Raw genomic sequence first — 23585 nt, forward strand, 5'->3', positions numbered from 1 at the left:
AAACTCTATAAAAAGTGCGTAAATAGGGAAATTATTTCATTTTATGCAACTTTAATTATGCATATTTTACAGTACTACAGAAGTAGTCTGAAAGATAATGTAGAAACTTCAAAACAGTGCAATAATACTTTCCCTGAATCTTCCTCACAAACCTTATACACACCGATAAAGCCTTCAACACTAGCTCTATGAACAGGATATGTAAAGAACGACTACAAGTTATTTTCACTTTCAGAATTTTTCAAGAGGAAAAGACATACACCAATATCTACTCAAGTAAAGAGAAATAGCACTCAGTGGATAATACATTCAGGCTTGCATTGGACCCACTTTTTGAAGGATACAGCTTTTACACCCCCCCCCCCCCCCCCCCGGCGCAGTTATCTCTAAGACTTTCCCCAAGAGGCAAGAAGAGTACATTATAAGGAGTCTAAAATTTAAGAACATATTTGCATGGTCTGTCAAGAGCCACAGAAAAAGTTCCAAGATTGCATAATCACTGCATGCACAGACCAATTTGATGGGACAGTTCAACCCATGATCTCCCTGTGCAAGATCCCAATGGGGGGGGGGTCAAACCTGTTGATTCCAAAGAAAGGGAAATCATAAGAAAACAGAAAACAATCTTTTCCCACTCACTATGTCCGAAAACCTGTTTGTAGCACACTACGCATTTACCTGACTCTAAATGTGGAAACTACTTTTCCTCCTGAGTCCGGAGACTAGAAATTGTGCCAGCCCTATCTTCCTACTTTGTACAATGGCACGAAACAACTGTTTACAATATTCATGATTACCATCTGAGCCTATGGATCATGGTGGAGGAGATGTCAATACAAAGTTAGTTCAACAGAACCTTGCAGAATGGAGCACACAGACCAGAACTGTGAGGAAACAAACAGCTACTAAAAGTAACAGCTGGCAACTCTAGCGAGATATACAAACAGACGAGAAATCCTTGGTACAATTTGTAAACCTTGTCAGGGTCCCAGGATAAAGAATACAGACTATCGACACTGAAGTACTATTTCTATTCGTCTCAATCACTATGCTGCCAAATGGCTATTTACAAGGTACCTACTCTCTATTTTCATCTCATCAACATTTTTTTTCGTTTTGGTCTCATACAACAAAAAAACCTGTCTGTGCTTCTTTCTGCACACTCTAACAAAGTCAAAACTTTGTTCAACACTTGAAGGTAATGAAACTTGCTGGTCATAATCATGACTGTGCATCAATACTTTACCCAGACTTGTTTCGGTCAATAAAAAAGGGCCAGTCATACAAAAGTAGAAACTAGAAATATATATGTATATATATATATAATTTATAACTAAATATAATTGACACGATAACTGAAGAGATCACAATCCCCAAACACAAATAAGAACAAACCCTTCCCAATCCCAAATGTGACCAATGTATACTACAACACTATGTCCAGGGTATAAAATAATTTCTCAACTCCTACATATCACATATTGTTATGCCAATAATCCCTAAAAAAGAACGTCTAAAAATAAGAAAACACATTTCTTGTGCTTTCAATGTGGAGAAGAAACACAACCAAAAATACTTAAAACTAATTAATCAATCACCTTAATATTAATATGTACAATAGCACAAAAATAAAACAACCAAAATCAATGGTAATGGGTATAGAACACGCAGCAAAGACTATAATCTCGGACTGATACTGTACTCACCAAATATGGGGAAATGTCAACACGTTTAGTTTCCCTGTACTCATGAAATGGATAATGAAACTGAAAATGGTCTGTACAAGGAAATATTTTACAGCTATTCAACCATGGTACGTGCCTTTTCTGTACAACTTTGAAATAGTGCCACACTGCTCCTACAAAAGCACAAAGACGTACACATAAAGTGTGATTTCCACTTTGAAGACTTCAACTGTTAAAAATCCAGAAAAATTAGTTTTACTTCACTATCAAAGGGTAAAATCAAAAGCAACTAGTACTAGAAGACGAAAAATCTTTGTCAAAAGCAAGACTGCTCCGAGGGACAAAGGTACAGACACACAGTACAGCAATCATGATGATGTACTCTCAGAACTAATGAGCCAATAAAGCCAATCCTAACATGGTACCACTGTCATTTATGGAGAGAATATATACACTTAAATCTACCTGGGATTACAGTGTTGCATTCATTTTGTGGTGCACCAAAAAAAACAACCCAACAACAACCAAACAACAAATGACCACAGCAGGAAACCTATCTGGGACTATAGAAGATAATTGGGACAACGCCTCAAGGGGGAATCACAAACAATAATACAATGCCTTACAGAGCTTCTGCCCATGCACATAAATACATGCAAGCAAGTACACTGGCTGCCTGACAAAGTAGAACATGGAATCACTCACGATATAATATGCAGCACAGCAGCCAGCTCTAAGTTGGTAAGAGAATGAAGAAGCAGAACGGTTTTTTTTTACAAAGTGTTACTGTTCAAAGCAAATTTACAACTTTTGCTTTGTGCAAATCCATTTTAACATTCAAATATTCACAGCATACAAAATTTGATATAAGTACAGAAATGGCGTTCTTAATGCATGATTCTCAGCTACCAAAGAAAAAGATTTAATTTTCCTCAGCTTTGATGGGACTTGCAGTAGCTGATATAAAATATTTTAAAAATCAATTAGGAATTTTATTCAGCCAATAGTGGTTGTGATGAAACTAACAGAACATATCCATGGCAGAGCGCAAGAAGTGACTATTTCCACTTTTGGTCAAAATGGAGTAATTGAGGTGGGTAGTGATATTTTCAGCAGCTCTTTTACCTCTGTAAATATCGAAGCTGTAGCTTAATTCGGCATCAAGATATTAATGCTTCTTTTTTTTTTTTTTTTACCATATTATAGAGATTTCAATATCGTCAATATTCCAAACTCGTATTTCTCGAAACTGAAAAGTGGAATATAGTCACTTCTTGCGCTCAGCCGTGCAATATGCTCATCTGTCTTTGGGCCAATCATTTCATTACAACTGTTCAACGCTGACTGTATATCTTAGGAACACAGATTCATAATCTCATCTCCGAACTTCTTTTATGAGACAGCCATTGAAAATATGTTCAGCACTTCAGACCTGCATAAATATGAAAATCATGGACGCTTTCAATAGATCTAGCGTATAAAGCTTTGTGTCCTTCTTCCCCTTCCCTTTTAACCCTCAGCTCCTTATTACAAATTTATATTTTAAAAATTTTCATGGGCTACCACATTTTTCAGAAGTTGCCCTCAACTTTTGAGTGTGACTTTGTTTCTTTTCCTAACCTACCCCTTGATTTCCTTTGGACAAAATGGCTTTTAAAAAATTATGGTTACCAGGAAAAGCTTATCAAGATAAACCCAAGATATAAAAATTGTATCATACTCCAGATAACTTAACTAAACAGTTCCTTTATGATAGACAATTCAATCCCTCTGACTTATCTAAAAACATGGACTTTTGCGTTTAAAGCCTTTTGTGATAGAGCCCTTCAAATGTAAATGAGAAAAGAATAAGCACTTTTTATGCATCTGAATATCTTGTAACATCAAACAATAAAAATATGTAGAAAACCATTCTACTACTGATAAGAGAATACTGACAATATTATATATTTCAATTGTGCCATATGTAGATTACCAAAACTGGCATACAAAAGAATTTTGCACAAAAACACTCAAATCGCTTCTCATCATAATAATTTCTGCTGTAGATTATGGTAATTCAGTGTGATAACACCCATATTCTGCCAGGGATAGATTTGGGCAAAAGAACAGTGTAAAAAATAAAGGCAGAACACACCATAGCAGCAACCACCAACAACCTTCAGGCTACTCTCATCCCACTATCAGAAATACATTTCTCCCCCCCCATAAAATCCTCGTTCTGTTGATACTGATATTATATAAGTTAGAACGCCGGAGGTAAACAGGAGTGTGATCAGGAGTAAGGGAAAATGCTGTGTAGATTGACACATAAGTACACAAGGAAACCCAACCGGGCTTTAAAAACTTCTCATAGTACAGTCGAACCTGTTAAAACCGTATAAGACAATCATAATACAGATGGCAACTTCCCATTTCCGGACTGAACCCCTTGTGATTTTTTCTTTTATACATTTATACTAACACTGTGTAAGACATCCACCTGTCTAAGACGACTGCTTTTCTCCTCGGCAATGGATGGTTGTCATAGACAAGTTTGACTGTTGTCAAACACATACTTTTACAAAAACTTACAATAGCAAAGCAATCTCATGGACAGTTACAATTATTATAAATCCCCAAGCAGCAGAGCTTTTGCCCTTCTGTTTATCCAAGGGACAAAATACTATTGCATGGTTTTACAAGAAAGAACAATTTCAAAGCTGTATCATGAGGCCATAAGAATCATTTTGAAGACCTTAAATAAGCCTCTTACAATCACAAGAACAAAAAGACTGAAAACATGGCTAATCTCTGTCTCTGACAAAATTGCAATAATTTGTAACAGGTGAATTTATTTAGGTGGCAAAGTAAAATAGCATCTATCACTTCCACACAGCATGTGAAGTATAATTACCAGTCATTTTTACAAATTTGTGAGGAATATGAACTCAACCACTTTTAGAAATCGAAAGAGGTTAAAAATTTAAACCCTAAAAAATCAAATTTTCTAACCTAAAGCAAAGTGTATGGAGGGAGGCTAATAAAATAAAAATTGAGAGCACATTGCATATAATCAATTATTTTGTTGCAAAACAAAACAACAATCCTGTTACACCCTGCATAGATAGGCAGTCCCCTCCCTGCATTTTCCTAATACTGGGGGGGAAAAAAAACACTTTATTTTATCGCATAACAAAGAATTATCAGCAGAAAACTAGGAAATTCCCATACTAGTGGTGAAACAGGAGCAGTAGGAAGACAAGGCCATTTCACTCAAGTCAGGAGATGCACCTTAATTAGAAAATGAGTACAGAACACGTTGTACAATTAGCCCCCCCCCCCCCCCCCCAAAAGAAAGCAGGAAGACAACAGCAGACATCAAACACAACAATTGCCAATTATATATGTTGTATATTTACAAAGATTTGTGTGAAAATAATATTCTCTTACAAAACAAGAAATCTTACTATTCCATTCCCCTGCTCCTGTGCTGCCTTGCAATAAATCTGTAGATGTGTTACTGGGAGACTTGCTAACTGAGTAACTCTCTTTTCTGGAAAAAAGAATCACTTTTGAGTTGCCTGATCTAATTCATAAGTGAAAATTTCGTCCGACCCTCCCCTCCTCCCCCAAATCTGTACCACCCCCTTTTTTTTTGACAGAGCAAAAAACGCCCCCCCCCCCGTCCTCACAGGCATATCCACTCAGTGAAAGTCATGCTTCAATAACTATGGCACTGATTGTCTCTCACATAATTTTCTCAAAACATTTCAGGACATACATTTTATAGTGCTCTTCAATTCAGAATCTTTTCCACAAACTACAATTTCTGCTGAACCCTGCACTGTTAAAGAAAGAAAAAAATAATAACGAACAACTGTCAGCAAGACAGAAAGCTTGTGAGGAATCTGTACTACACAATTCTCCTGAAAATCATTAAATCATATAAGTGAGGAAAAAAAACCCAAAATCCCATAAAATCAAAATAACAATACAAATATATGGACATAAACATGGATTTCAACTACATTGGCACAAAAAAGAAAAGTTTCTGGAACTGTTTTACAGCAATGTTTATCTTTGGCATTATGCACATCAGTGGCTGTGAACGCCTATGAATGACAAGCTTGAAACAATTTTTCATTTATGTTTTTCTTATTATTTCATAACTTTAACACAAACTACAAACTATTGTTCTCTTATAATAAAAAAAATCCCCGTGATGTAGTTTAAGAGACCCTTGAAGAAAGACAAACCTCAATACTTGCATACCCTTGACAAAAATCCCAATTAACTCAAATGCTCACTGTCAATAAAAGCATGCTATCATAATCATAAGGTAACATTCAGCCCTTGCAATCAATTCATTATGAAGAATAGCTATGGTACCTACAAATTATGCCACACATCCATTACAGATAGACTTCCAAAACAAGGGGCATCTATGAAAGGAAAAATGACTGCAAAGGCGCAGACCTATCCAATTTCGGGTACATGTGTGCATTTTTAAGAGCACTGCTTCACTTAGTTGTGTTTAAAACACAGTTATCTCTCTATATGGCAAAATGCTTCACATGAACCACAAACACTGCACTGCTACACTCTTGCATAGGAAGCTGTGAGAGCTCAGTTTGATATTTTATTACTGTGTTCAAGGGATGATGTTTATGGTCATGGAGTTTATAGCAAGTCACCAAAATTCACAATGGCTGTGCAACTGCATCGATAGAAACTGACATTAGCAACTGCAAGTAAAGCACGCTGCAATAACGATCTTACATCTATTTGTCTGAAAACCTGGAGGTGTCAATTCAGCACTGCAGCACTGGCTTCAGCACAAAAAGCTACAAACCGCCATCACACAGTGGCAGCATCAGCCCTCACTGCTTTGGAAGTGGAGATGGAGAAAAACCTATCTAGTATCTGTAAAGCATGGTGCGATAAGGGTCCTGCATCTGACTCTCTGGGACAGCTGACCGACTCATGAGGTCACGCTCCTGAGTGCCTGTGGTTGATGTGGCGTGAGCATGACTGAGTTTGGAGGCACCTGGGTACTGGCGATCCTCTATGAAAGGGTATGGAGTGTTCTGGTGTGGATAGAAGCCGCGGTGTGCAGCCGCAGCAGCATAGTCTCTCTCCAACATGGCGTGTTGTGCTGTCGTCGGGTGGCTGAGGAAAGCACTGTTCACATTGTCCGACACATGCTGGCCATACGCTGCTGTGCCTGCGTACAGGTTGAAGCCACTGTTCACACCAATGCTGGAGAACATGTCTGTTGATGCAGTAGTTGGGGGCAAAGCCCGGAAGTCTTGGATGGCTGCCGTGGCAGCCGCTGCCGCTGTCTGGCGGTAGCGCTCATCAAAGGGTTTGGGTGCCGTTGGGTGTGCAGATCGCGTGTAGTCCAGGGACCCCGGTGAGCCAGAGTAAGGAGTCATGGCATTGGGGAAATAGTTGCTCAGATCAAAACGATCCAGCTGAAAAGAGTCCTGGGTTTGAGATGAAGGCAGACAAGGGAACATTCCACGTTCAGTTGAGGTCCTAGCTGAGGGGTCAAACATAAAGTCCCGACTGCCCAGATAATTCTCTTTGCTGGGAAAGAATGGATTACTTGCAGTTGCCATGTTAGGTTGCCTCTGTAGGTACGGATTCTGCCAGTGTGTCGGCCTACCATCCTGACCAGTCCAGGCATTAGAGAATGGATGTCGTGGCATTGCCTGGGGCATGGGTGGTGCTGGGAACATCTCTGACCCTGGCATGGTAGTTGTGCGACGCAACAAGGAGCTGGAGGTGCTAGAACGCAGAGGAGTCGAGTCTGGTATGCGTGACAGGCTGCTGCGTTCTGTTGGCTGTGGGGTCAGGAACGGTGTAGTCATGGCTTGTCGCGGGAACATGGCCTCCGCCATAAAGCTGTTTGTTACCGGTGGGCCAGAGAACAGGTTGTCTGGTTGACGCAGGTACGAACTCTCTCTACTGCCAGGCACTGTTGCTGCTGAGTGTAGTGAGTTCAGGGATGAAAATGTGTCAAAGGCAGGAGGAGGAGGAGGAGCCCCCACATTGGGAGCGAGAGGCGTGGCTGTCTGTCTCTCTGGAAGACGAGGCAATGCCGACGCTGTATCTCGGGGGTAAAATGACTCGTGATGCCGTTCTGAAGCGGCCAGGGCATCCATTCGACTACGAAGATCTGCAGGTGCCAAGGATGGGAGGGTACCATCAAGATTGGAGGTTATAACAGAGGTGGGAAGGCCAGTAGCAGGAGACTTTGTCATTTCCCTAGACCCGGGCCCAGACTTGTCCACCATGGCCTCTAGCTGTTGCAAGCCACCAGGGGAGGGTACCATACTAGCTCCTCGTGTGTGTGTCAGAGACTTCAGATACTCGTCAAAGTACTCTTTGGCAGCCTCTGTGGTTTGCTGTGAGTGTTCTGGCAGAGGCTGTGGGGGCAGGCTGTAACTGCTCGTGTCTGGCAGAGAGCTGCTGCCATCCCTCACGACACCCTCGGGGGTCTGCTCAGCACTAACGACCCGCTCCGGCTGAGACCTGGGCTCTGGGATTGAGCCATGGGAGTGCTGCATCTCAACTGAGCCAAGCGGCTGCTGCATCTCCACTGAGCCTTGGGGCCGACTCTCCATTCCACCATGGCTGGCCATGTCCATGGAGCTGTGTGAATGCATTTCCACCGAGCCATGAGGGTGATTCGTCTCCACAGAACCATGGTGAGGCATTTCCACTGAGCCCAAAGGCTGCTGTGCGTCTACTGAGCCGGCTGAGTGTAGATTCTCCATAGACGGCACAGAGGGCACTGCGGACATGGGAGCCTCCTCTGAATGGACTGAATGCTGCTGGACCAGATTAGTTGGGGGCGGCACGGAGAACGGTGTATTGGGACCTGGCACAGAAAATGGTGTGTTTGGCCCAGGGACGGAGAAAGGTGCAGGCTCTGGGTCTTCCTGCTCCATCTCATCCTCTGAGCTCTCTGGGGGCGGTGGAGCCGGGGCACGTGGTGGTGTCAGGGGGATATCATTGCTAACTTCATCGTCGTCACTCTCTTCCACCGCATAAGAGGTGGCTTCATCTACAATTTCCTCTTCCACGTTATTCACCATCTGCTCTTCTTCTGGAGCTTTAGCCTCCTCAGAGTCTGCCTGATCTTCAAGACTCTCTGGCTGTGGACATGGGCTCGGAGATCTCCCTTCATCTTCCTTCTCAGTCTCCACTGGCATATTCTCTTCCTCGAGATTGTCTGCATCTGAAAAGTCCCGGTAGGGGCTTGCCACACCCTGTATCATGTTCTCTTCACTGTACTCTGGTGAAGCTGGCCTTGAAGACGCCACTTCTTCGGGTCTGGAGGGCACTTCTACTGGGGGGTCAGGTTGAGATTCTGTTTCAACAACTTCCTCTTCTGCCTCTTCCTCCAACTCCACCTCCTTCTGTACAACAGCAGGTTCTTCTGTTTTTTCTACATTTTCCTTGGTTTCTTCTGCTTCTTCTTTTTCTTCTTTTGTTTCTTCCTCCTTTTCTTTATCCTTTGTTGGTCCCCTTTTACGCCCTGGCCTTTTCTTTACAATTACTTTCTGCATTGATTTCTTCTTTTTTGCAGTTTTAGGAGACTTTGTGGATTTTTTTGCAAGAGCTTTTTTCGCTTTGATTCTGGCACTAGGTTTCCTTTTGGGAGGTGTTTTCTTCTTCAGTTTACTCACCGAAGCCACTTTTTTCACAATCGCTGGGGATTTTCTTGCAGCCAAACGAGGAGAACTGACAGGTCCTGCTGGAGGTTCTGAGGTATTCGGCTTTTTAGGGGAGATCTTTTTCTTCTTTGGGGGGGAGCCGGCCATTTTATTGTCTTCAGCATTCTTGGACTTGTCGACAGACACATCACTACCTCTTTTCCTCTTGCCCTTTACAGTTTTGATGGGTTCGGACTTCTTCTCCACAACATCACTGTCTCCTCGAGCAGGAGACTTCTTTCTTCTAGGAGATTTTTTACCAGAACTTGGATCCGGATGTTCTGCCACCTTTTCAACTTTCTCCTTCGCTTGTCTCTTTTCTTTCTCTTCCAATTTTTGTTTCTTTTTCTTTTCAATTTCTAACATTTTCTCCTCTTTTTCTAGCCTTGCCTTTTCCTTAATTTCTTCTTTCTCTTTTACCTTCATTTCTATTTTTGCTTTTCTTTCCTGTTCTTTTTGGGCAGCCTTTTCCTCTTTTTGTTTCTTCAGCAGTTCCAATTTTTCTTGCCTTTCCTTCTCCTTCAACTCAGCTTTTTCTTGTTTTGCTTGCTCCTTCTTCTCAGCCTTTTCTTTCTTCTCTTTTTCCTTCTGTTCCGTTTTTTCTTTTTTCTCTAGTTCTTTTTTTTCTGCCTTCTCCTTTTTCTCTTGCTCTTTCTTCTCTAACCTCTCTTTCTTTTCAAGTTCTTTTTTATCCGCCTTCTCGATCTTCTCCTTCTCCTTTTTCTCCTGCAACTCATTCTTCCTCAAAAGCTCTTTAGGTGGTGGTGGAAGGGGGGTGAGGACCGTGAGAGCCACTTTGTCCCGTCGAAAGTTGCCAGGAGACTCTTCCTCCGATTCATCATCACTCTTGAACTCGTACAAGTCCTTGGGCCCCCGAAACTCTGGGCTGTTCATACTTTCTCGCACTGGGTCCAAAGCAGTGACTGTTTCCATCGCCTCTTGCTCAATATCTTCCGCAACATGGTGCTGACCAGGAGCCTGACTTTCTGGGGTCACTTCTCCTGCCCCTGAGGTAACTGAGGGAGGAATGTTCCCCGACTCATTCAAACCAGTCTCAGCAGCAACTTTTGTTGTCGAAGGTGTGGCTGGCGAGTCTCTTGCCTTGTCTACACTGTCTGGCACCTGATTGGATGAATCGCTGCTGGCCTCTGAAGAGCCAGGTCTACTGCCAGGGTCTGAGCGGCGAGGCAAGGCCGAAGTATCGATAACCTGATGTACCCTCTTCTTGTGCCAGAACAACGAATTCCGCTGCTTACACTTGAAGTCACAGAGGTGGCACTGCACCGGCTTCTCGTTGGTGTGACTGCGAAAATGTACTTTGAGATTGTCTGCATGACGGAAAGATTTGCTGCAGCCGGGCCAAGTGCAGTGGTAGTTGCGTTCTCCTGGAACAACGAAAAAACAATGATTCGATTAATAACAATGCATGACACTGTTTGGGTTGACTCTTTATCTACGAGGGGGGTAAACCCACTATGCCTGGGGCTTGTTTTTGGTACTAAATCTAAAGATAAAAGACTTATTTTGATAGTTCTTCATCTAACGAATGATATCCTGATAAAAGAGACCTGTTTTCGGCAATTGCCGAAAAGTAATTTGATGTTAAAGTCATCGTAAAGGAAAGTGCCGGAGCCGCTCCCAGCGGCTCACTTGCACAGTGGTACCAACCGCGAGCCACTGGGAACGGCTTGCCGGAGATAAAAGAGTTAAAGAGAAGGAGAAAAGTACAAACAATGTCATCTATTACTGGAAAAAGTTTGCGGCTCGCGAACATGGCCTCGCCGGATCGAGAGCCGCAAAATATGGCTCGAGTGGCTCGCTATCTATTCCAATCCAGTAATGAAAAAATACAAAATTCTTAGCCAATCGACTTTAAAAAAATAATAGAATAGACTTCCTGTTAGCGGATATGAAAGAAAATATAGCACTGACAGACAATTTTCAGTCATTTCAGCACTTTTTTCTGTCCCCTTTGAAATGAAAAAATGAAAAAATGAAAAGAAAAGTGCTCCCCTGACTTCAGTATGTCTCATATTTTCACTTCTATAATAGGCACACATGAATAACTTTCAACTTGAACATTTCTTTGCATTGCTTGAGGCAACCTACCTGTTTGAATAATGCTGTTGTACTTTTATCATTATGACCTTTCAAAGCTGGAAAATTGTTGACTTCATATGATTCCTTTGATATTGCATAATCACTTTTAGTAACCCCAAAATAATGTAATGGAAAAAATCTTCAATATGGTATCACCATCTGATGGATTACTTTTTTACCTTCAGTTTGATGTGCCATATATGGTAGGTGTGTATTTAGTAGGATGTTTTGACACTTTCCTTTGGTGGGGTAGGGGTGTAAAAATAGGTCAGGGAAAAGCCCTGGGCTAGTGGTGGATTTTGGCCTGGTAGGAAAAAAGTTAAGAGCAACAAAGCTGAACTGCCAATTCTTCTGTCTCACCTTTCACCCTAAAGCGAATTTACGTAACAATGTAACCCCCTTTGACTTTGGAAATCAATTTGCTCTGATAACGAGTATTTTTGCAAAAGAAGAATGGGTAATATAAATTTGAAAACACCTGTTGTAAAATAGAAAAAAAAACCAGTTATATGGCAAGCTCAAGAAGATAAAGTTCATAAACGAAATGCTGTAATAATGATTTAAAAATACATAGGTCACAAAATGGACGAAATGGGTGTGCATGGATTCATATACTTTCCAGGTGCTGAAACATAAATATCTATTAAAAGCTTTTCTATTTCATAGAAATGTCCATGAGGGCAATGGTTATGGTACCACTCAGTCACATCGAGTTGAAGAATGTCACACTCATGGAAATGTACCCCTTTGGCATGAGCCTCATATTCAAACTAAAAAACTGCAGAATTACTGATCTATGAAACTGCTGTCATTCATTTTAAAAAATAAGTGCCAATACTTATCGTCTTCAGAAGTGCAAAAGCTTCTCTCAAGATGTACAGTAGTTCTCTTTTCTGTAACTTAGCCACTGAAACTGGATTTTACAGGTTACAGGCCAGGCCTATCTATTACACATATGTTAATTGAATAAAACTTTCACGCATCATAATCTGCAGGAAGAGAAAAAGAGCAGAAAATCCCTTCATTTCTAGCTTTTGACAGATGTGTGTCAAAAACAGTGCCAAGAGACACTGGTCATTGACCCATAGAGCAAACAGTTCCATGATAAATACACGAATGCCATTTGGATCTCGTGAAAATATCTTAAAATTTGCAAACAAAAAGACACAAATAAATTGGGGTTAAACAGAAAACAATATTATTTGAATAATAACTTTTTTGAGAAAATAATTGAAATAACAGAAAAAACGGCACCAATGTAATTATGACAGAAACTTTTCACCTGCATTTAAATGAAGTGTGTTGTTGGTGCACCATATACAGTGAACTAAATCAGCAGAAAAACTTGTTTAAAACACTAGAGCCTATTCTCGTGTATTAACAGGATATCTCGCTGGCCATATCCCTTGTATTTACGGGATGTGCTTTATCGATCGATATCTCCAGTGTTTTTCGGTTACAAGCTACAAGAAGCAGCGAGCCAACAGTTGACCCACTTGTTTCGCATCACGAAAAATTTGGTGAGGTTATGTGTGATACCCTTCGAGCTGTAACAGATTGAGTCAGTCATCCCTGCACAGCGATAAATGATTTTATTATAAATTGAGGGCAAAAAAAAATTGCGTAACCCCCAGACATTGCCATGTCAAAATATTGACAATATACAAACTATTTGGACAAATTAGATGCAGTTTTCTTTTTCTTTGAGAGCATTTCTTTCTTTCTCTTGTTGCATTTTTCTTTTATTATGATAGACTTCACAGTCTTTTTGTGGTTAACGCTTCCATATACTGTAGAAGTGTCAGGTTGCAATGGTTGTTACGTTAAAAATAGCTCAGGCTCAAGTGAGTTAAAGTATACTGGAGTGTCCGAAAGTTTGGCTTCATGGCAATCTATTGGACTCAGAATCATTATGAATGATGCTAATTCAAGGCACTGATAATATCGCCTCTATTCATTAAAGTAACATGGCACTGTATCAAAAAACAGTATATGATTCCTGAAAATCAATTTTTAACACAAACCAAGTGGGATCCTGTGCCTTTCAATACACAAATTGAAGCCACATTTTGATTGTTCACCGTAGTACCTGAAATGCTCATAGAATTTAAAACATCGCTATTACTGAAAGCTAAATTAAAACCAGTTTTATACATACCTGTGTGCGTAATGGCATGGCGTTTCAGATGACTCCGTTTGAAGAAGGAAAAATTACAACCTTCGACATTGCAGAAAAACTTCTTTGGTACCAGGCGATGAAACTCCTCCTGGTGACTCTTGAGGAACTTTGGTGTACGGAAACTACGGCTGCAGCCAGGGATGTTACAGGAATACGGCCGAGTAGCAGTGTGTATCAGTTGATGACCTTTCAGAGCACCTGATGTTTTGAAAGTCTTCTTGCATGTTTCACACGCAAATGGTCGAACCAAAGTATGAACCTGACATGAGAAAATAGTTAAGAGGACTCAGATAATAGAAACTACTGCTGGAACAAACATTATTTTTACAAAATAATACAAAACTGGGGAAAGAATACTGTTGCTGAAATGAGCGGTCATATAAGAAACCCTCATACATTTGAACAACGACAAAAGCAAGGTAAAAATAAAAGATATATATTGTAAAATTATCACAATTTCTTATGCAACCCTACATTTCTGAATGGCCTGTCACCAGTAACAGCTATATGATCTATCTAAATCATACAGGAAGCCGATCACTTCGACTTACCTGTCTCGGCCAACCCATGTTGTGTCACAATGTGGTTTTTTAAAAAGTTTTATTAGAGGTTTTACGGCGCTTGCAACTGCACAAGGTCATATGAGCGCCAAAGGGTGGATGTCAACAGAGAAGTCCTTACAGAAAATCAGACTAACTCTGCTCACCTCTCTAGCTTCAACAGCACAAAGTCTGCTTCGACTATCAAGGCACCCCGGAAATTGCTGGTCACAAGAATGTGACACACATACAAAAGAAGCAGAGGAAAAAGACGATAGTAAGGATTAAGAAACAAAAAGCAGCAGTTCCCTGTTGTAGTTCAGGCACAGTTATGAGCATGACATTGTTGGATCAGCCCATTTACAATTCTACTGTGCATTAGAACGGGAAATGTCCCCCCTTTGGGAATGGCCTAAACACACTTCAGTCAGTGGCACCGCCCTGGGGGGTTCACAATGTGTAGGATGATGCACAATTCCAGCAGAAAGAAAAAGATTCAGTAAAGTCTTCCCCCACTTGGGAATCAAACTTTTGTGGCCATAGTGATAATGGAACATCCCCAAAATACCAGTCTTAACTTGTATGTCTTTAATTTATAATTAAACTCACCTTCCTATGGCGACGCATGTTGTCTTCGGTGGAGAACATTTTACCACAGTCTGGGCACTGCACGTCCCGGTCCCTTGAGGCATGCATGTTCTTGTGGTGCTTGTGCAAGTTGGCCTTATAGTTGGTGCGATACTCACACAGTTCACACTTGAACCGCTTCGGTTCATCGGGGAAGTGCGTGTGAAAATGCACCTGGGTACAGTAAAAATTTGGTTTGCGGTAAAATGAGTATACCAACATAGAATAATAACAGGGGGCTCAGAACAGACAGGAAAAACAGGAGAAGACGCAGAAGACATAACTAGAGGCTTATAATTCTTTAGACCGGCTGAGAGAAATACATCAGATCAAAATAACAGTAACGCTGAGGATAGAAAAAAAAGAAGGAACTAGCGTAGATAGCTTTCCCCCCATCATTTACCACATTCCTATAATAGAAGTAACCCAGTGACCAAGAACAGCCGAGATATAGCAGGCTAAGCCTAAGCTCATAACCTTGAGCGTAAAAAAAAAAAAGGCACATACATCACTGGCAATTTAACACTGGTCGAAAAGAAAGATGCCATTAGTAGGACCATCTAGAGACACCAATCAAACCCTACTTGCAAAATGCTAACCAGAAAAGTTTCTACCCCAACCACCCTGAACAAACTCTAATGGCTGATACACCCAAAACAAACCATAATGTTAAAGGAAGAGGTAAACAATCTCAATTTAAAGCCAGCAAAAATTTTAATCATTTTATCTGTGCAGCTTTGGGTGTTTAAGGGTACCATCATGACATGTCCGTGTTTTTAGTTTTAGTAGGAGTTTTACGGCACTCCCAAATGCAACACAATAAGGTCATATAAGTGCCGAAGATTAGAGGTGTTACAAGAGAGTAACAAACACGAAAAAGAATGAGGGGAGATAGAGACAATAGATTTTTTATAGGAAAGAAGGAGCAAACCACACCAGAGCACCCGCCAACCACACCAGAGCACCCGCCAACCACCCATCATGTCAGTGTTTGTGCAGTCGGGCACAGATAACTCAAACATGCCGGGGACTGACAAATGTGTTCAAAACATCCATTATTCTGGTAAACCGATGTTAAAAAAAAAATAAAGAGATATCAGTTGGGGAATGGCATATTGTACAGGCTATCCGTAACTTTTTATAGTTTTCTGCGACGTGTTATCTGTGCCCGACTGTATTGCTAATCTGCCACACTTCGGTAAAATAACATACCTTGAGAGAGGATGCGTACTTGAACTCTTTGTCACACTGAGAGCACTTGAATGGCGTTGGGCCCTGACAATTATCAGTGTGCTCTTCTATTGTGATTTGGTCGCACTTGATGTAACGGTTACACACCTTGCACAGCTTCATGTCTAGCTTGTCTTTATGCAGTTCGCTGATGTGCTCTAGTAGCTTGGCACGTTCGTCAGTCTCAAAGTCACAGCGAGAGCATGGGAACACCCCATGTGTGAACAGGTGTCTGTTGAGAGAGGCCATCTTAGTGCAGCCATAGTGGCAGTGAGGGCACTTGTAGGGCATGTTCACTTCGAGCATGTGCACCTTCTTCATGTGCCGGCTGAGAGCTGAACGGCCCCGTGCCTGGTGGTCGCACTGGCTGCACTTGACAAAATCGAGGCGCTTCTTGTAGCGCCTCACTGGCTTGTTGTCCTCCCCCGCACTCTCAAGACCGGTGTCCTGGCTCTCCCCGGCTTCTATCTCTGTATTTGTCATCTCATCCTTTGTCTCAGGCTCATGCACCGGCGTGTCTTGCTCAGACCCACCAGATGTTGATGCAATGCTCTCTCCTATATCGGAGGTCTCCACCCTTCCTGACACAACAGAGTCTTTGTCTTGGGGTACTAAAGTCTCGACATTTACATGGTTTGCAACCTGTACTTCACTTTCTGGTGGTGCTAACTGAGACACTTTAGGCTTTCCTGCAGTTTTTTTTCTCTTTTTCGGTTTTGAGGAAGTGGATGATACTTTGCTGCAATCTTTAACACTTTCACCATTTTTACCCAACAAATTCGATTCCTTTGAAACAGAAACACCTTTGCTTTTCGCTTCCTTTTCACTGCTGCACACAGCTGATGTACTTTCTTCAACTTTGCTAAATCCTTCATTCTCATCGTGAACACCATGTTCTTCAGATAACTCTGGAGTATTACTCACAGGCTTTTTGGACTTTTTTTTTCTTTTCACTGAAGTATCAGATTTGACTGCCACCTTAACCTGAGTCTCACTTGTAGGAACATTATCACATTTCGCAGCACTGGTCAATTGGCTACCATCTGCTACCACAGAGTCCACCACATTCGCCACATTACTCTGATCAAGGTCTGAATCGGCACTCTTAGTAGAGATTCCCACCTCAGCAACTACTGCAGTGACTCGCTTTTTAGGCGGTTTTGACGCTGCTGTACCTCCAACAGCTTTGGCCTTCGCATAGTGACTGCTCCCCACAGAAGAGGCACCTCTGCTGGATGTGTGGCCAGCAGAGGCAGAACCAGTCTTTTTGCGGTTCTGTGCAGCATTCTTGGCCTTTGGTGGTTCCTCAAACAGGTCTCTAATGGCGGCCTCCTCTTCTTCTGTCAAACAACACTCTTCTTCAGGAGGTTCGGGCACAAACACAAAATTTTCTATGACATCATTAATTGTCTGTAAGTACTGGGCTGTTCTGTCTGCACATGACACTTCATCCATTGGAATTTCAATTCTTTTCTTTGGAGGTCTCTTTATTTTGACAACTTTTTTATCTGAATTCGCATTTGCAGAAGTCTCAGTAGAAATACTAGGTGCTTGACTCGGGACTTTCAACGTGTCTTTATTACTACAAATGTCAGCAGTAGCTGGAGTGGAGGTAGCGGTGCTACTTGTCTCACTGAGGTGACCATTCGAACAGAGGGTGGCAGGATTGACAGATGAAGTAGCTGATGGGACAAGTTCACATTTAGATTGAGAGTCTACCTTGGTGGAAAGAGAAGCAGGCGGCTCAGCAGAAGAATCGGTTATTACTTTCTCTTGTACAGAAGACGAGACATTTATTCTTTGCAATACTTCGGACGGCACATTTGGAGAAGATGTGTCCTGACACTGCACAGCACCGCTCACAGGCTCAGAGGATCCGGACGCTGGTTCAGTCACTTTTTCACTTACATCCATCTTGTCAATAATGGAACTGTTTCCATTGCTTGGAGATGAAAGGGGTTTTCTTTGCACATAGGTGTCCCCATTCTCAATCACACTAGACCTTTTAGGAGATTTTTTCCTTGATTTTTTACCATGTACGGAGCTCTGAGCAGTAGGTTGGGGTTTGAGTGAGACTGCACTCGGCACAGAAACATTTGTGGATCCCTGTGTGGGAGACAGCTGTGGAACAAGAGATGCAGCCACTTCTTCCAGGGCATTGCTCTCCTTAGGACTGGTGCCAGCCTGCGTCTGACTGGACACCAAGCTTACGGCTGACTTACAGGAGGTAGACAAGTTCATCGGCTCTTCTTGCTCTGGAAGTTGCTGGAAATTCCCACTTTTCACAGCTGGAGTGGAAGAAGAGCCGAGTGACAGCCCTACCTCACAGCCATGCCCCTGTTCAGAGACGACAATATCTGCTGCGATTTCAGAGCTCTTCTCCGAAGAAATAGGGGTATCAAAGCAGTTTTTGCTGTAAACAACATTCGGGGTATTGGAAGCCGAATTATGAATGGCGTTCTGATATGATTCATGAGCCTGTGAATGATCTTTGTGACGAAACTTAGATGGCAAAGATGACGAAGGAGATGAAGATAATGACGATACTTGTGTTGGTAACACTGATGGCGATGTTGGTGTGGTTTGAAGAGAGGCCTTTTCAGACCCCTGTGAGAGTGATGACTCTTCAGGTAAAAGCAGGTGGGTCCCTGAGATCAAGTGGTTATTATTGTTACTAGTTGAACCTGGATGATGAGGTGACAAGTTCCCCAAACTGTGCTTCTGGGAAGATTCACTATGTGAACACACATCCGAAGGAGTAATTGCAGAGACCTTCACCTCAGCACTTTCAACTTGATCTGTAAAAGAAGAGGCTGACGTGGAAGTTGCTTCACCATTGCTTAGACATGCAGGGGTTGATTCAACACTTTCAAATTTTTTGTCATTTCCACGTCGTTTCTTGGGAGGTTTGGGAATTGCCTTTGTCGTCACTTCAGACTTGTTGTTAACCTCACGCTTATTATGGTTATGGTGCAAGCTGGTTGGGGATTTGGTTCCATCATTGTCATTCTTCCCCTCTGATGCTCCACTGCTACTAGGCTGGTGCACATTGCTGGGAGACTTGCTTGACTTCAGCTGTGAAGCAGAGACACCTTTGGACTTTGTTGTTCCTGACGACGTAGAGGAAGATAATGTAGAAGATGTGGATGTACTTGGTAACGCTGCCACCATTTTCCCCCCTCGCTCTACCACAACAACAGATGTCTTGCCCATGCCATCAAGCAGCTTGGCACAGTCTTCTGCATCCAGCACAACTTTTGGGGAGGTCATGCTCATCTTGAGCTTTGCCTCTGTAACCTTCTTGTGATCCTTGTCTACTTTGGTCCTCATCTTGGATATTTGTGATCCCAGACGAAATACAACGCATAAACTCTGTAACCGCTACATTCTCTTGTGTTCACAGCCTTGATCACTGAAAGCAAGATGTGAAAATTTTTTTTTTATGTAGGATTCAATTGTGAGCCCCTGACTAGCATGCCTTTACAGAATTGGACATTTTTTAAAATAAAAAGAGTGTAAAATTTTAAAAAATATTTAAAAAATTTGTTACTTTTCCCTTGATAATAAAAAATAAAATTTGAAAGAAGAACAAGATAAAGATACAGAAACCAGAAAAAAGCCCTCATACACAGTCTCCAACATGACAAAGTAAAACATCCTATGATAAAACATAATTGCTTGAAAGGCCCTTCTTTCTTAGATCCAGGTCAGGAGTTGCACCCATCTCTCCTGTCTGAGACTTGCCGGGGTTTGGGAAGACAGATGTTATGTTTTTGGTTTCCATGTGTATTTTGTTTTTGTTCATCTCCAGACAAAGGGAACCACTTGGAAGCCTATAGCTGATGCCAGGGTTACCCTGGACGAAAATCCCAATTAGATGGCAAGAATTCTTGCCTTCCAACCAAGAATGACCTGAAAGCTAGTTCTATGGACCAGTCATAAGAGATTGAGAGCAGTAGGCCACTATACCCACCTATTTAGACCGAAGTGGCATGGCGGTGAGGGAGGCCTCATCACCTAAGCCACCGAAAGTGTAACTTGAAGAGGATTTGGGGTCTCTCTTTTGTTGGATCCGACTTTCAGTCAGCATGTCAAAAAAAAACAACCCACGATAGATGGACAGAAGACATAGCAAGAAAGAAAAAAAGATGCAACCTCTACGTCAGACAGCTAGTGACGTACAAGTGCCATCCCATCAAGGGGGTGTCCTGTTGATGGGACAGCCAACTATTTTTATTCTATTCCCTGTCAGCTTGGGGAAGGGAGAAAGTAGAAGGAAAAAGAAAGAGGATAAAAGACAGACAATACACCAAAGTATATGTCACTCATGTGTACATGAGTGTAGATGTTCATAGACGACATTTCACTATTGAAGGGAATGCACCTCCTGCTGGTAGAGCAGCAGATTTATTTATTGGCCCCCAACCTACTGAGGGTCGGAATGGATGACCCTGGTTTGAATCCCCAATAAGGCGCTCAGATCGAGGCTGTCTGGAGGAGTTTCAGGCTATCCGCCAATTTGGCACAAACCTATTCGGGAATAGACATTAAATTCAGAAGTCTGCCAAATAACCTTACAATGCTGAAAGCGGCATTAAACCTACAAAATGACCAACCACCATTTATCATCAAGGTAAACACAAAAAAAGGCATTAAATGCTGACTACCTATCTTTAAATAAACTAAGGATTTGGGAGGAAAGTCACATCCAGTCTTACCTCTCGAGGACTATTTTAAAGCATTTCTTGATTTACAAGAAAAACTTACGCTAAACTTACAAATGCTCACTCTTCTCAAACCCTTTCAAATGTACCTTATAAGGCTTCAAAAGATTGTTTTCCAGTTATGAAATAGAAAACATCAGAAATTTAAAAAATATATACTTACATTATAAAGTAAAACAAATCAAATATAACAGTTGCCCTCAACCCATTTCCAAGCTGACACAAGGTCTGCCTATGGCTGCAGAGGAGAAACAGTAAGATCCATTTTTTCACCCATTCCTTTTTGGAGGTCTGCAAAAGAAAAAAAATGACAGTCAACATAAATTTTTTTAATGTGTAGGTCAGTTCACACCTCAGTGTGATCTTGCCTGGGGCAAACATTGTATTGTTATATCGAGTTATACTACGCTTATGTGATCATATTCACGAGAGTGGCTGATCTATGACTTGATGGGCAGTTCAGCCATCCAAACCTTTGACTCCTGTTTGATCGGCTGTGCCTACCCTGGGTTTTGTTCCATAAATTATTAGCTGAAAGGCGGGATCTTAGCCGAATGTAGACCTTCAGAGTGAATCAGAGCGGGATCTTAGGAATGACATTTGTCTAGAAAAATTATGTTTTCTAATAACAGTGGGATCTTAGGTGGTGACTACTGTATTATTTCTTTAGTTTAAGGAAATCCAAGTTTCTTTTTAAACTAGTTTAGCAGTTACCACTGCCGGAAAATGAATCCATTTTCTCTTGCTTTATGCCGTGTTCCACGTACTGATACAGTATGATACACATTGGTACAGGTTAATTTGAATAACATGAAGGTCGTGACCTTATATTCGTGTAATGGGCCAACTGATAACGCTAAAGTAATCATCAATTTCCTAAAAATAATATTGAAATGGAAGACAAAATACATTTCTCAAAGGCAATACATGTAGGTATAAACAGTGAACTGAAAAGGCCAAACAGACTAAACAAAGCATCTGTGGCATTTTCTAGGATTCAGAAGATAAAAGGCACAATTTAATTCCTTCAATGCAGCACACAATATAACAAAGTAATCAAACTTTCAGCACTATATTTTTTTTATCAATACATTTTAGTAACCTATTCAGGAAAATACCCTAAATTATAGATAGTTAAAGAATGCCTACTGAACCAAACCTGTTCAGAAGGTATTCATATAACGTTCCATCTTCCATCTACATCAAAAATGTTAAAAAAGCAGGGGGATGAAAGTAATAGAACTATGGCTATGGATTTGATTGATGGGTAAACTAAAAGAGAGGATGGCATTCTTGATCATGGTTAGCGCAGAAACTGAGCCAAGCGTGTGCTGTAGGGACCTGTGACTGCGCCAGTAGCCTCACTTTTTCATTTTCTTTCTCAGGGAGCAAAACCAGGTCTTGGATTACGGCATATATGGGAAAGGTACATTTTCATTTACAGGACACAGTTACTCTATCAAAAATAAACGAAATAATCGTACAACATGTAAGAAGTATGAAGCAAAGATGAAGGCAAGCATTGGGGTTTCTCAGAAGTCAAGTGTAGAAGAAATTTTTGAAGAATCCCCCACACAACAACAATGCCTTAATCATCTAATAAACTGATAAAACTCATCATTATACTCTGCCTCCCCATCCCAAAACCTTTAAGAACCCATTGTAACACTACAGTATGGTAGCAGAGTCATTATGTGTTGTACTTTCAATGCACTGACTTTTAAACTTTATTTATACTAAATTATACTCACCTGTAGCTTACTGTGTAGGCCTAGTTCAGCATAAGACTGATTGATAATGGTAGTCTTTACTTTATAATTGCACCAGCCAAGGCCTATTTACTTCACGGTCTTCTCTGGTTTTACTGTTATTGTATACAATAAAACAATACTTCGGACAAAAATGAAACAATAAGTTGCTCTTTTGGCCGTTTTCTGCTAAAATTATTCCCATATCTTGATAACTAGTCTAGACCCAGAGCTACAGGAGGAAGAGAAAGTATCAATATTCTCCATTATGATTGCCAGGTTTCCTTGTGAGTTTTGATAACGTGACTACAAACCTAGACATGTTATCAACAAATCCCTTTTCTACAACAACAGACAAACGTTTTATTGTCATACATGCATAGGAAAAAACAAGATTCGACGGACACTTTAATATGAGATTTTCCTTATTTTGTTGAGAACAATATCCATAACCCTCATCTCATCCGTAACCTACTTTGCACAGAACCTTGCCTTGAGCCTGAGTTGCCTGCCTGCGCAAACTTCGATCACTAACGATCTTGAGTTAAATACAGAAAAAATAAAACCCCGATCATTTCGACATCCTGCACATACACATTCCATAGAATCAACCAAATAAAATGAAACATTCCGTGAGCAATAGATGAAATCTGCAATTACTGGCGAATAATTTAAGTAGGTCATTCTTGTAGAAATTGAGAAGCACAGCGTGTTATCATTCTCTGCAAGGCAGGAACGATCATGGAGTAGTGGACCCCATCATTTTTGCCTCGGAAAGGCTATGGAATTGCAATTCGTATCCGAAGCAAGCACTGTTTCAGCTGCATAATCGACTAGTTCCTTCCAAATTGAGAATGCATACATACTTATAGACACAAAACTTACTCATTCATAGCATAAATCATCGAGTAAAAAATAAAAATAAACACTAGATACAACACATACCTCGGCACTACAGCATTATCCTAAAAATAGATTGGATCCTGCATAAACTTGATGGCCAGTGTTTGATTGGTCAATTTTGTTCCAACTATGTTGTCTCACTTC

At 41.2% G+C, this 23585-nt stretch overlaps 1 protein-coding gene across 3 annotated transcripts; it reads right to left on the reverse strand.

Moving 5' to 3' along the window:
* Window positions 1-5062: 5062 nt before the first annotated feature.
* On the reverse strand, window positions 5063-23547 carry LOC101861956. Of its 3 annotated transcripts, none has more exons than XM_013083248.2 (6): window positions 23484-23547; window positions 20954-21081; window positions 16049-19478; window positions 14819-15010; window positions 13650-13929; window positions 5063-10776 (listed from the first exon to the last, which is right to left on the reverse strand). In XM_013083248.2, exons 3-6 carry the CDS (start codon window positions 19394-19396, stop codon window positions 6584-6586), a joined length of 8013 nt encoding a protein of 2670 aa, XP_012938702.1. In that variant the 5' UTR covers window positions 19397-19478; window positions 20954-21081; window positions 23484-23547; the 3' UTR covers window positions 5063-6583. The 3 variants fall into 3 exon arrangements, with proteins under 3 accessions (XP_012938702.1, XP_012938701.1, XP_012938700.1); XM_013083247.2 differs by lacking the exon at window positions 23484-23547 and adding an exon at window positions 23014-23438; XM_013083246.2 differs by lacking the exon at window positions 23484-23547 and adding an exon at window positions 22542-23438.
* Between the last annotated feature and the right edge of the window lie 38 nt (window positions 23548-23585).

Source organism: Aplysia californica, unplaced genomic scaffold (genome assembly GCF_000002075.1).
Source record: "Aplysia californica isolate F4 #8 unplaced genomic scaffold, AplCal3.0 scaffold00220, whole genome shotgun sequence".
NCBI classification, from domain to species: domain Eukaryota; kingdom Metazoa; phylum Mollusca; class Gastropoda; order Aplysiida; family Aplysiidae; genus Aplysia; species Aplysia californica.